Source organism: Meleagris gallopavo, chromosome 4 (genome assembly GCF_905368555.1).
Source record: "Meleagris gallopavo chromosome 4, MGAL_WU_HG_1.1, whole genome shotgun sequence".
Classification (NCBI taxonomy): Eukaryota; Metazoa; Chordata; class Aves; order Galliformes; family Phasianidae; genus Meleagris; species Meleagris gallopavo.
The window spans coordinates 52,940,646-52,953,587 of NC_139407.1; the positions used below are offsets into that span (position 1 = coordinate 52,940,646).

Below are 12,942 nucleotides of genomic sequence, written 5' to 3' on the forward strand. Positions count from 1 at the left end.
TCAGGCAGCATCCCAACTTTAAGAGGCATCACTCCCAGTGCTCCTCTCTTCCCTCCACCATTCCAAGCCTTGTGAATGTCACTACCTCTCACTCAGATCAATAGTTCCTTTAGATCCTTTGGAAGTAGTTACAAGTCTGCTCCAAGAGTGCTGATGGTGTCCTCTTTTCTGGACAGCCATTCTGATCTTGTATTTCAGCTTAGCTCCTCGCCATACCTTGCTGATACCTTCAGGCACCTCTTGAAACCTTTTACCACTTCCCAGATGTGTTATCTCTTCCCTCCACCCTACACACCTGAGTTACCAGACTGGGGGGGGGGGTGTCTGGGCTGACTTTTACACTCTCGTTTCATCTTTCAGCTTATTCAGTCAGCACTGTCTTGATCTGCTACAAGCTCTCCTTCAAGTACAGCCACCACAAGCATCCTACAAGAAAAACAAATCTGAAAATGTCTACACAGAAAATGTCAGGAAGGATTCCTTGTTTTGTGAGTATTGCTTGCTCCACAGAACTTAATTTAGAACCTTTGTTTCATTTTATTCTCTTCTTCTGTTTTAGAAAAGTTCTTTAGGAGAAAAAATACTAGGGCTTTTATTTTATTTTACTTTCAGTTAAAAAAGCTTTACATGTCATTTGTCCCTGGTCACCTGGCAAGTCTGAGTCAGACAGATTTCTGTTAGGGATCTAAAGAGAAATAAAAATTTTTAATATTCTGTTAAACATCCACATTTAAAAGGTGATGTCAGATTTCTGAATCATTCCATTTGATCTCAAACTAAATTTCCTGCCTGAAGATTTCCACATATCAGTTTTTCTAGCCACCCCCACATTTTACCTTAAAAGCATTTCAGAAAGGGAAGGTCACAAATGGAGTCCCCTAGGGTCTGTCTTGGGACTGGTGCTCTTCAACATATTTATCAATGACACAGACAGTGAGATTGAGTGAACCTTCACCAAGTCTGCTGTGACACCAGCCTGAGTGGTGCTGCTGATACAACAGATGAAAGGAATGCCATTCAGAAGGACCTGGACAAGTTTGAGAAGTGGACTCACATGTACCTAATGAGGTTCAATAAGGCCAAGTATAAGGTGTTGTGTTTGGGTCAAGGCAACCCCAGATATCTGTACAGACTGGGAGAGCTCCTTGAGAGCATACCTGGGAGTCCTGATGGACATGAGCCAACGGTACCCTGGGCTGCATCCAAAGAAGGGTGGCTAGCAGAGAGAGAGAGGTGATTGTTTCCCTCTATTCAGACCTTGTAAGGCTCCATCCAGAATACTGTGTCCAAGCCTTGGGTCTGCACTACAGGATGGATGTAGAGCATTTGGAGCAGGTCCAGAGGAGGGCTGCAAGGCCTCTAAATGAGCATAGAGTGAAAAAGCATGCTCACTTTTTTTCTGTATTCATGTCATTGCATTAACTATAGACACACCGTCAACATTAAAACTCATCTTATGGAATCAACAAAACATTTCTTTCTCCAATCTTCATTAACAAGCACATGACTCTACCCTATTTCATTTCTCAGGACAAAAATGTGATTATCTGAAGATAACTGTGACAGTAGATCATTTTGCGCCCACACTAAACTTATTTTAAAGACATCGTGCATCACAGCCCCTGACACGGGTGCAGGCTGCGTCAAACAGAGCACTGGTGGGATCGATTCATAACCACAGGACTCTTCTATCATCTCTCACAAATAACACCAGGAAATTGTGTTTTGCTCAAAATTATTAACAGGTGAAAGAGACTGTTCATTCTGAGCTCTCCTTCATAGACTCTAAAGAAGAGATCAATTTACAAAACAGCTAAAATAACGTTTACAAGACATCTTAAAAATATCTAGTAGTATTAAAACAGACCTCGTGTTCCATTGTGACTCATGTTTTCAGAGATGCTGGATATTTCTAAGGAATGAGACTCAGACATCTAACTGTCCTGATAAGGGCACTGATAAAGTTCTCAGGCTGCCCACTGGTACTGCATACCATAACCACCCACTAAGTCCCAGCAACACTGAGCTTCCTTGTCAAAACAGATGTGTAGGTACCAATGGCTATCAAAGTGGCCTCCAGGAGTCAGAGGGCAAGAGAACAAAAGCAGAGGTGAAAATGCATTTTATTGTCATCAGTGATGGAGTTGTTGGAAGAGATTCCTGTTCTGAAATCCCTTCATTCTCTACATGCCATGTCAGACCCTCTGTTTAGGATGCTGAATTTAGAGAGCTGCCACTCAACAAGAGCACAGCAGACATGCATTTAAAGCAGTGTTAAGGACCAAACTGGCAGATGCTTCTAACAACAAAAGAAACAAAGAAGGCACTCAGAGGGTGGTGACACATTGGAACTGGTTGCCTAAGGAGGTTGTGGATGCCCCATCCCTGGAGGCATTCAAGGCCAGGCTGGATGTGGCTCTGGGCAGCCAGATCTGGTGGTTGGAGACCCTGCACGTAGCAGGGGGTTGAAACTAGATGATCATGGTGGTCCTTTTGTATCCAGGCCATTCTATGATTCTATGATGTCTCCTGCTGGAGAAAGCCTTAGTGACGTTTAGAGAAGAAAGGCATGCTTCATTTCAAAACCAAACAAATCTAAGCCAACCAATCGGCACTCTGCCCGGAATCAAATCTCTACAACTTCACACACTGTTTACGAAATATTAAATAAATCCCAAAATTCTACAAAATCCAGAATTCCATGAAATCAAACCCCGAACAGTTCAGTAAAGCCCAACAATGGCTACAGCACCAATACCATGTCATTACGGTCATGAAAACAGAAACAAATTTAATCTGAAGGAGTTCATCTGCAACATGAGAAGCTAAGGTCTCATGCGCAGACCAGTTACTAAATACAATAACTGCTTTCCCAGCTACAAAACGAACTTTCGCGTGCACTTTCCATTTATTTTCACTTCCTTTCACCAAACCCCCGTCTCCCCAGAGGGCACTTCGGAGGAAGGCGGCGTAGGGGCACAAAGCTCCGCAAATCGCGGATTACAACCCAAAGCCGTTCACTATCGGAGCCGGTGAGATGGGCAGAAAGCAGCCCGCACGTTGCCTGCGAAATCCTCCGGCCCCATAGGGAGAAACGATAGACAGCAACCGGACAAGCGGGGAAGGATGGTGGGAGGCCCCGGGACCGCGCGGAGCAGGGATACAACGCCGGGAACAAAGCAGCGAGGCGGGGAGAGGGAGCCGGGCCTGGGTGCGGGGCTCACCCGGGCCTGTCGCTCCAGCTGGGAGTGGAGGCTGGAGCCCTTCAGTCGCTGCACGATCCGCGCTATGGTGAGGGAGAGCCCGCCGTCCTGCTCCAGCATCACGGTGCCGCCAAGCCTCCGCACCGGGCCGCTCTACCTGCAGCGTCGCGCCCCGCCCGCGCCGACGTTACCGGGCAACCGCGCGGCGGCGGCCGGGCGGAAAGCGGCGCCGCGCTGAAGGGTTCCGCCCCGATCGACGGGACCGGCGGGGACGTGGCGGCCGCCGAGCCGCTCAGCGCCCTGCCCCGCGCATGGGCTGCCGCCTAGCCCTGGTGGGTACCTCTGGCCCACCAGTGAGAAACGCCATCTTGTACCTGTTTCCTAAGTGAGACCTTCTAATATGACCTAATGGGAGATAAATCGGAAGTATAGAAAGCCTGTGAGCAGATACAGGGATTTTGCAGAATTGTAGAATCGTGGAACGGTTTAGGTTGGAAGGGGCTTCAAATACATGAAAAACATCCAATTCCAAGGCCCTGCCACGAGTGGGACTGGCACCCAGCAGGTCAGGCTGCTCATCCAGTCTGGCCTTGAATGCCTCCAGGGATGGGGCATCCACAGCTTCTCTGGGCAACATCACCGGAGCTCACAGGATACCCGCATCAGCCCCCAGCCAAGTCACAGACTCATAAGTGTTGGAAGGCACCTATGGGGATCATCAAGTCCAACCTCCTGCTAAAACAGGTTCCCTGCAGTAGGCTGCTCCTTGTTCTGTTGCTGCACACCGCTGGAAAGAGTCCACCACCATCCACTCGACTCCCATGCTTTAGGTGTTTACAGAGTCAGGCTGGATGGGGCTTTGAGCAACCTGGTCTAGAGGGAGTTGTCCGTTGTCCCTACCTGTAGCAGGTGGGTTGGAACTAGTTGGAATTAGATGATCTTAAAGGTCCCTTCCAACCCATCCTGTAATTCTATGAAGCACTGATGAGATCCCCCCTCAGTCTTCTCCCAGCCAAACAGTCCCAGGTCTCTCAGCATTCCCTTATAAAGGAGATGCACCAGGCCCCTCAACATCTCTGCTGTACTCTCTCTAGAAGTTCCTTGTCCTTCTTGAACTGAGGAGCCCACAGCTGGACACTGCACTCCAGGTGCAGCCTCACCAGGGCAGAATAGAGGGGGAGGATCACCACCTCTTAACCTGCTGGCCATGCTCTATTTTAACGCCCCCCAGAATATCATCGGCCTTATGTCGTTGGCCACAAGGGCACAGTGCTGGCTCATGGCCAATCTGGTGTTCACCTGGACACTCAGGTCCTTCTCTGCAGATTTCCTTTCCAGTAGGTCAGCCCCTAACCTATACTTGGATACGTGAGCCACCTCACACTGGGCGCTGCAGCTGAGCTTTGCAGACAAAATGGCCTCATTCCTGCAGCCAGCATGAACACCTTAGCCTTATGTACATACCTGAGTGGTCCTCCAGTTAAGGTGGGCTGATGGCAGCATGTGTAGCTGCAGCTGCTCACTAGTCACCATCCAACAGTCCTGGGGGACTGGCTGTGAGCGTTTCACAGCTGCCTCAATATTCACTTAAAACAGCATTTTTGTTGTCATTATTTAAGGCTTAATTAACATGTTTGCCTTTGCACTGGAAAGGACCAAGCTTTCTAATTCAGCCAGTGATTCTATCAGCAGTTTCAAGGCAAAATCCTCTTGAACTGTTTCTCGGCTGGAAGTGACACAGCTTCCAACCCATGTCAGAGCAGTCAGAAAGATTAGCTTAAAAAGAAACTTTAGCTATGATTTAAGTGTCTTGTCACTAGTGTGAGGTAGATGGATTCACACCCTTAAAGCTTGAGGGAGAGCTTAAAATGCTACTGTCACGTGCCTGAGGTATATTTTCTATATTCTATGCTATATTTTCATACCATATACTGATAGTATGAAAAGCAACCTCAGTTACACAGCTTTTTATAAAAAAAATTCATGAGGGATGATATGAGGTAGTAGACCTGTGCTCCAGTAAAGCCTTATTGCAATCTTGAATATTTTACCCTTGTGTGCTCTGTAATTGAAGCTCAGTACCAGGAGCCAATGCTGCCTTCATTTAAACAGGACAGCTGTGTAGCACCAGGTGCATCACACTGGCTGGTATGAATGCAATGAGCTTCAGCCCACTTAACCCTTCTGGGAAAATCTATTCCTATGTACATCACCATGTAATCAAATTCTCGCTTAGTAACCTAATTTATTAAGTCAAAATATTAATTTAGAAAATCCCAGAATCATTAATCAGCAATCTAAGAGACTTCTAGGAGTTAACATGGGAAAGCTGAAGACTGACTTGCAGAGTCAATAATCATTTTCAGCTCTGAGGATGACCATATCCCTCTAAAACACAGAATTTTGTAACATTCTAAAATATCAGGGTAACGTTTTCATTGCTGTGAGCTTTTCAAGTGAGCAAAGCAGAAGCAAGGAATCAAAGAATCACAGAATCACAGAATTGTAGGGGTTGGAAGGGACCTCTAGAGATCATCAAGACCAACCCCCCTGCCAAAGCAGGTTCATTTCAAGGAAATGAAGATAATCGTAATCGAAGATAATTTTAATAGAAGATAATTGTAATCAGTTATCTTACTGATGAGAAAAAAATCAGTAGATGTAACAGGTATAAAAACACATCTGAATTCATCTCTCTGCAACCTCTTTTGACTTCTCTGAAAGCTTTTCTAGATGAAATGACGTTTAAAGGAATACACTAATAGAAGGCCAGAGATGAAAGTTCCTTATCCAACTGCTAAATTGAAACGCTAAGGGCAATTCTCTCCTCAGTTCACAGAGAGATAGGGAAATCATATGCCCAGTTGTCTACCAGTGCCTTGAATACTTCCAGTTTACATCAGATTTTTTATCAGTTCTTTGCTCACAAACATATGCAAAGTTAATGGCAACAGTAATCCCATTTGCTTTTCTCCTTGTATTGGGAGTTAACAGGATATTGGCCTATGTTTCCAACTGAACAAGAATATAAAGTGTAATAGTTTTGCATGCTAGTTTAGACTAAAATTCTGCGAAGGATTTACGTGGAGACAGTTCCTTTGTTGTTGTTGAGGAGGATCATTTGTTTCTGTAGAAAGATCTGCTTAGAGAGGTACAAGAAAAATAACACCACACTTGTGCTATTAAGCTCCAGAGATCAATGCCTATAAGTCCAAGCTTTTACTTTGCAGGTGCAATTAGTGTGTAAGGAAGCCTTATTCCCTTGCCTGGCATAATGCTCAGCTGTAAATGAATGATTTCCTACAGCTGGCAACCTCTACTCTAAACCAGTCTTTGTCACCTTCACTCTCACGTCTGTCACTATCTATTCCTTGTTTTTCACAGCTATTTCCAACTGTTTTCCTTCCTCCTATGTATTGTTTTTTCTCCTGCCAGTTACGTCTCCAGTATGAGTAGGAAAATTGTTTCTTATAATTGCCAGTCGAAGCTAGAAAGCAAGGGAATATGGAGAGATTGTTTCTACAGCATCTCTCTGAGTGCTCTTAACCGCTTTATATGCATCCTTACCATATCCAGTTAAGAAATCTCATGCTTAAGTGCTTGCTTCTTTTTTGTTTCCTTACAAGGAGCTTAAGCATAGCAGCTTGAGAAATATAGGGTCATTGTTAAAAAATATCACTTGAATAACAGTCGTTGGCAGAAATCCCATCATGAATGGCATTCCCTTTACCCATCCCCACTAGATGACACAACTAGTTTAACTTTGTCCATGTGGTAAGTATTGGGCCATTCCTGCTTTTTCACTGTGATTTATTTTAAATTTCAAGTAAGCAACTGCAGTACAGTCAACATAGAATTGCTTTATGATGTGCAATGCCACATACCAAAGGTAGCATGCTGGTTTTGGCAGGTCTGGTGTATCTGTTTTCTTGTTTTGGGTTTTTTTTTTGTTTTTTGTTTGTTTTCCTTTGGTTTGGTTTTTTGATTGGTTGGTTTTTGTGGACTTTCTCCTCTTCATCCTTGTCCTACACCCTGAACACTCACTTCACCATCATTTCTCACCTCCAGTACGGTTTCATTGCTCTATAATTTAATACATCTTTCTTTACTGTGCTTTGTACTGAGTTATTACAGTTTGCTGTAACTGATACTAGTATCCCAACTGGCTGGTATTTATCTGCCAGTGCAGGTCTGGAAAACATCGAGAATTTGGCAACAGAAAGTAAAAATTGCAAAGTCAGTAGCTAAAATATTTCATCCATAGTCTCTCCGTCTTTTCCCACTGGGGTTCATTTTGAGAGAAGGAGGGAAACTAAATCAACAGATCATACATGACACGCTGTCATTTTTAAGGCCACATGAAACAACATACATTTTAATGCTTCCTCGTAATTCTGAAGAGTACTTTCTTTCCAGGAATGTATGTAGGGTGCCTCCTATTTATTTCCATAGAAACAACAACAGATACAAAGAGCACAATAACGCCATTAGCTTTGCATTTCTGCCAACAATGGACAAGAGCCCACATGCTGCACTCCTAAAAGTCTGCAACATTTGCTACTGTAGATGAGACTTACTTTTTCCTGAGTAACAGAGGGATAATGCTGTCTAGGGGAGCTACACATTGCACTCGCTATGGTAACATCACTGTTTCTTGACCCACTCAAAAGAAAACATCAAGCTAAGGCTGCTCAAAGAAACACCAAACTTTCAGCTGCGTTTTTTATTTTATTTTTTTTACTTTTCCCAGTCCATCCTTTTTCTAGTATGTACATTTCCTTTTAGTTTTCATGCTTCTACCACCATTCTGACCAATTTATGAACACTCAGTACGATTGTTATTTAGTCAAACTGTAACTTGCATAACTGCATAGTTTTACCAACAATGGCACAAAGAGGAAGGCATGTGAGAGTAAAAGAATGCATGAGTTGCCTTCAAGCATTTTTATTTAATTGTTGTTTTTTAATTATTATTATTTAAAATCATTTTTAATAGATAGTTCAAATGATAGAGGTCTCCTGTGATCACTAACCTAAGGGGTACAGGAGGTTTGCCACTACTGTCATAGAGCTGCTAAGAAGCTTTTTGTGGAAGTAGATGTCTCATCTCTTTTGAAGTGCCATCATGCCTCTAATGCTAGCAGAAATTTGCTTGTGAGTTGAAAGTGTCAAGTTCAAGTAGCTACTCCCTGGGTTTCTCATTCATACAGGTTGTTTAGAGAATAACATTCAGTCCTTCACTCAGTGTGCTCACTCTTTATATTGAACTATTGCAAATTAAGCTTTAATCTCAGTTATGGTCCAACATCCACTGGTTTTCTTGTGCAATCGTAACCAGGATATATCCCTTATAGCTGATAACAGAGAAATGTAACAACAACTACAAATGCAAGGAAAATGAAATTTCTGTCAGTGACTCATTCTCATCCATTTTAAGCTTTATTTAAATTGCTGCCCCAAAAATGGCAGTACATTTTGACAAGTTTCAATAATTTTTTAAAATAATCAGTCTCAGTGGAGTAATGAGATTTTTTTTTGCCCAAATACCGCAGATGCAATCTGAAGAATGTGGGAAGCTTAGATGTATCTTCACTTATAAGGGCAGAAAACATCTCTTATTGCAGACTATTGTTCATGAAAAGTAATATATTTTATCTAATATATGGCTGAACTTGAGAACTAGACTTGACTACCAATGACATCAAGAATTATCAGTTCAGCTTTAGGAGTATCACATTGCTTCAGCTCTTGATTTTAGGTGATTTCCTACCAGACCTTGCCTTTATGTAGTTTTAATCCTTCCTACAGAGGATTACATATCTCAGGTCATAGCATCTTTTGCTGGCACTTTTTAATGGCATTGCTGTCATAATAGCAACTGCCAATTTTAAGCCATGTAAAACCTGCACAAAGTCTGTAATTTTTCTAGAGCTATTAATTTCAGTTTGTTTTTCATGTGTTTTGTTATTAATCAAGCAACCTAGCCTTGAGCACCTATCATTCTGAATTTTCTGGTTCTTAAAAACCCATGTGCACACTTAACAAAACTTTTAAAATACAATTATATAGACGCAGGATTTCATAAGCTTACAAAAGAAATAGAGCCTATTGGTCAAAGACAATTTTGAAGAAAAAAAAACATTATAAATTACAGTCTATGAACAGCATAGTATATGCACTTTGTACACGTATTTTAATTATAAATTGTATGTTCAGCTGTCAGTAAGTCTGTCTGGAAATTTACACAATTATTGTATGTAGGCAAACCTTTCAAAAGACATTCTTCAACACTCACAAGCATTTCCCCAGTATGCATGTACCTTTAGTTTAGACATTTCTTTTAAGGTTCTGTAAACACCAGGGCAGTAAGTAAGAAATGCATTAAACTCTCTCGCAGGAGTTTCTCAGTTGACATATTCAGGCCACAGTTTATTAGTATGTAGGTATGTTACTGTAAGATTCTGTGTTGCCTTTTCAAATCTATTGATTTCAGTGAGACCGTATGATATAAACACAAGCAGAGCTTGGATTTGGTTGTGGCAAGTTACCTAAATCACTAAGGAGAAGAGCCATAAGCTTCAGAGCCAGGACAAGGATCTCTTCTTGGATACCAATAGTATCCAAGTAATTGGTAATTGGTAGTTTTTTATATTCCTCTAATTAAGATTTTATGAAAATTAAAGGTAATTTATCCTTTTTCTGAGTTCTTAATTATTAATATGAAGGATTAGTAAGCTGATTGGATACTTTGTTATATTTTCAAATAGAAGATTCAGAAGTGAAGAATAAACCAAGAGGATAAGAAAGCTCCTGTAGGGTTCTGTGGTTCTTTTTTATTGGTTAGTGTAGGGCTGGAAAACAACCAGATACAGTAATCATTAAAAAGAACACTTTGGCTCACAGGGATCCTTATTTCCCTTGCTAACATTTTTCAGATGTCCTTCTTCTTGACTTCTGCTTCCTTAACCTGATAGCTACTCTGTTAAAAACACAGCCAGAAGTGCCAGTAAGATAAATTACCTGGTGGAAACACTGAATGAACTGAACACGGCAAGCAGAACAGTCCTAAGTTTCTCATAGTTTCTCATAGTTTTGTCTCTACTGATGATGCTTCTCTTTCTTTGTACAGACAAATGCTTTCTACCATTGAGAAGAAGCACAGCACACTGAATAAATATCTTAACCAACTATGGAATAGAGTCTTGTCTGATAGATCACAGGCAGTGTCAGGGGCCTGAAGAATCCTACACTGAAATACTTGGGATTTTCCTGTATTAGACAAAAAGAGGTTAAGTAAAAAATGTAAAATGGAGTCCTGATTTCTAAACACAGTTCCTCCATTTACATACAGGAATAGATTATAGCAGAAAACTGTATGAAAAGTTTAAATACTGTGCTGCCTATTATGAGAATTGTTAAGTAGGCACAAAACACAACTAGGTAGACTACTTTTACTGCTTTTACTGTGGAAGTAAGTTCAAAATAAGAATGTGCACAAAAATTCAAGGCAAGCACCCAAGAAAAGTAGAATGAGCAAGTGAAAGTGCAAGTGTGTGTAAGACAGTTCTGCATGCTGTATGCAAAGCCATTGAATTGCAGACTACCTCCTTGTTCTCATTAACTCCTCAAATATAAATTTTTATACAAATCTCCGTAATGTAAAAATGGCAAACGTATCCAGCTCAGTGAAGCATAAAAAAATCTAGGCAACATGATTTCAGGTAAAGTTCTGCCCACTGAAAACAAAAGTTTTAAAATATGTAAACACTGTTTGATTTTCTGTTTTGTGTCATTTTTAGAGCTCAGTAAAAAAAAATCCAATATACAACAGGTTGGAATTGTTTATATTAATTAAAAAAAAATTAAAAAAGGAGGGAGAAGGGGAAGGGGAAAAGGAAAGGGAAGGGAAGAAGGGAAGGCAAAGGAAGGGAAGGGAAGGGAAGGGAAGGAAAGGAAGGAGGAAGGAAGGGAAGGGAAGGGAAGGGAAGGGAAGGGAAGGAAGGGAAGGGAAGGGAAGGGAAGGGAAGGGAAGGGAAGGGAAGGGAAGGGAAGGGAAGGGAAGGGAAGGGAAGGGAAGGGAAGGGAAGGGAAGGGAAGGGAAGGGAAGGGAAGGGAAGGGAAGGGAAGGGAAGGGAAGGGAAGGGAGGGAAGGAGGGAGGGGAGGGGAGGGGAGGGGAGGGGAGGGAGGGGAGGGGAGGGGAGGGGAGGGGAGGGGAGCGGAGAAGAGAAGAGAAGAGAAGAGAAGAGAAGAGAAGAGAAGAGAAGAGAAGAGAAGAGAAAGAGAAGAGAAGAGAAGAGAGAGAGAAGAGAAGAGAAGAGAAGAGAAGAGAAGAGAAGAGAAGAAAGAGAAGAGAAGAGAAGAGGAGAGGAGAGGAGAGAATGATGAAACAGTTCAGGAAAACTGTACAGATTTGCTATAGCTGAGCTTATCAATCGTGGACACGAGTAAGTAATAATATAGGAGTGTAATTGGAGGAATATATACTGTCAGAAGGACAACTGTGGTATAGTTACTAGACAGCTAAGGCAGAGAGAGTTTTACAGCCAGATTTTCCCTGATCCAGCTCCAGGAGTTTACACCCCTGAGCTGAATATTGCCATAGTCCATCTTCCTCAGATGCCTCCTTGTTCTCTCTAATTTTTATCTTTAATTGCTTTTGTTCTTCATTGGAAGAATCCCTGCAGCCACTGTTTAGCAATGGTCATATTTTCCAGCGCAGATGGGACAAAAGTTTATCCCCAGTTTGAATATAGACACAAGCTAGTAGCCCACATGGATAAAAATTTCTGGTCTTTGTCTGAAATTGCATTTGGGCTTGTACTCACAGAGATATGCAGCAGGATATATTTCTGCTGGATAGTGTGTAGTTGTTTAAAATACAGCAGAAAAATTCCTTCTTGGGGTTTTTCAACACTCACATACAAAGTTTTTCATTTAAGTTAAATTAGATGTACAATAAAGGCAGCATTCTGAGGATTTAGATCAATGAGATGTCCTCCCCACGTATGTATTGAAATGTAGAGAAATAATAGAGAGGACACCAATTATTTAAGGAAGATACTTTCAAAACTTAGTTAATATTTTCGTGCAAGTATATCTGTAAAGATTTACAATGAGAATAGGCATGGCACAAAGACTTAGAATAGCCTACAAAGCAGATATGGTAAGCGATTTGGAGGAAAAAATGTATGTATTTACATATATACACACATCCCAAATATATTTATATAAATGTAGACATTTGATAATCTTGTGGTTACTTAGAAAAACACTTTACTTTGCCATTGTTGTACAGTAGTTTAAGGCTACCAAAACCCTAACACATCCATGACAAAAACTTGACCTATGGCTTGCTCCTACTTAAAACAGAAAATCAATATGTATTCAGAATTTTATATTATGATCTGTTTTTTTAGATTTGATTTTAATATTTCTCACATAATCTAATCTGAAATTTCCTGCAATCTCTAAATAATATCTTGTGAACAAGATTTTTCAGCATGAAATAAATACTTTTAGTATTTATTAAAATAAATTATGCTTTCCTCTTTCTTTTGCCAGAGCATTCTCATTTGACTTCTATGGACAACTTTCATGAGTAATTACTAAGAATTAGGTGAAATTTTGAGGAGGTCTCTCTTTACAAGGTATAAAATTGAAGTTGACTGTTCTGGCTTTCTTCACTGAACTGCAAACAAAATTTGAAAAGATAAGAACACTGTACAGTTATGGTTTGAG

The 12,942-nt window shown here is 41.3% G+C and overlaps 1 protein-coding gene across 4 annotated transcripts in view; it reads right to left on the minus strand.

Annotated features, from left to right (window-relative positions):
• TBC1D19 (TBC1 domain family member 19) overlaps window positions 1-3,483 on the minus strand; it is a 45,293-nt gene extending 41,810 nt beyond the window's left edge. For 2 of the 4 annotated variants that reach the window (XM_085223352.1, XM_085223351.1), the window contains exon 1: window positions 3,225-3,480. In XM_085223352.1, the coding sequence (XP_085079478.1) occupies window positions 3,225-3,323 (99 nt within the window). In that variant the 5' untranslated portion in view covers window positions 3,324-3,480. Of the gene's footprint in view, window positions 1-3,224 lie in introns of all 4 variants that reach the window. The other 2 variants (XM_085223350.1, XM_010710318.3) reach the window with 2 other exon arrangements.
• Between the last annotated feature and the right edge of the window lie 9,459 nt (window positions 3,484-12,942).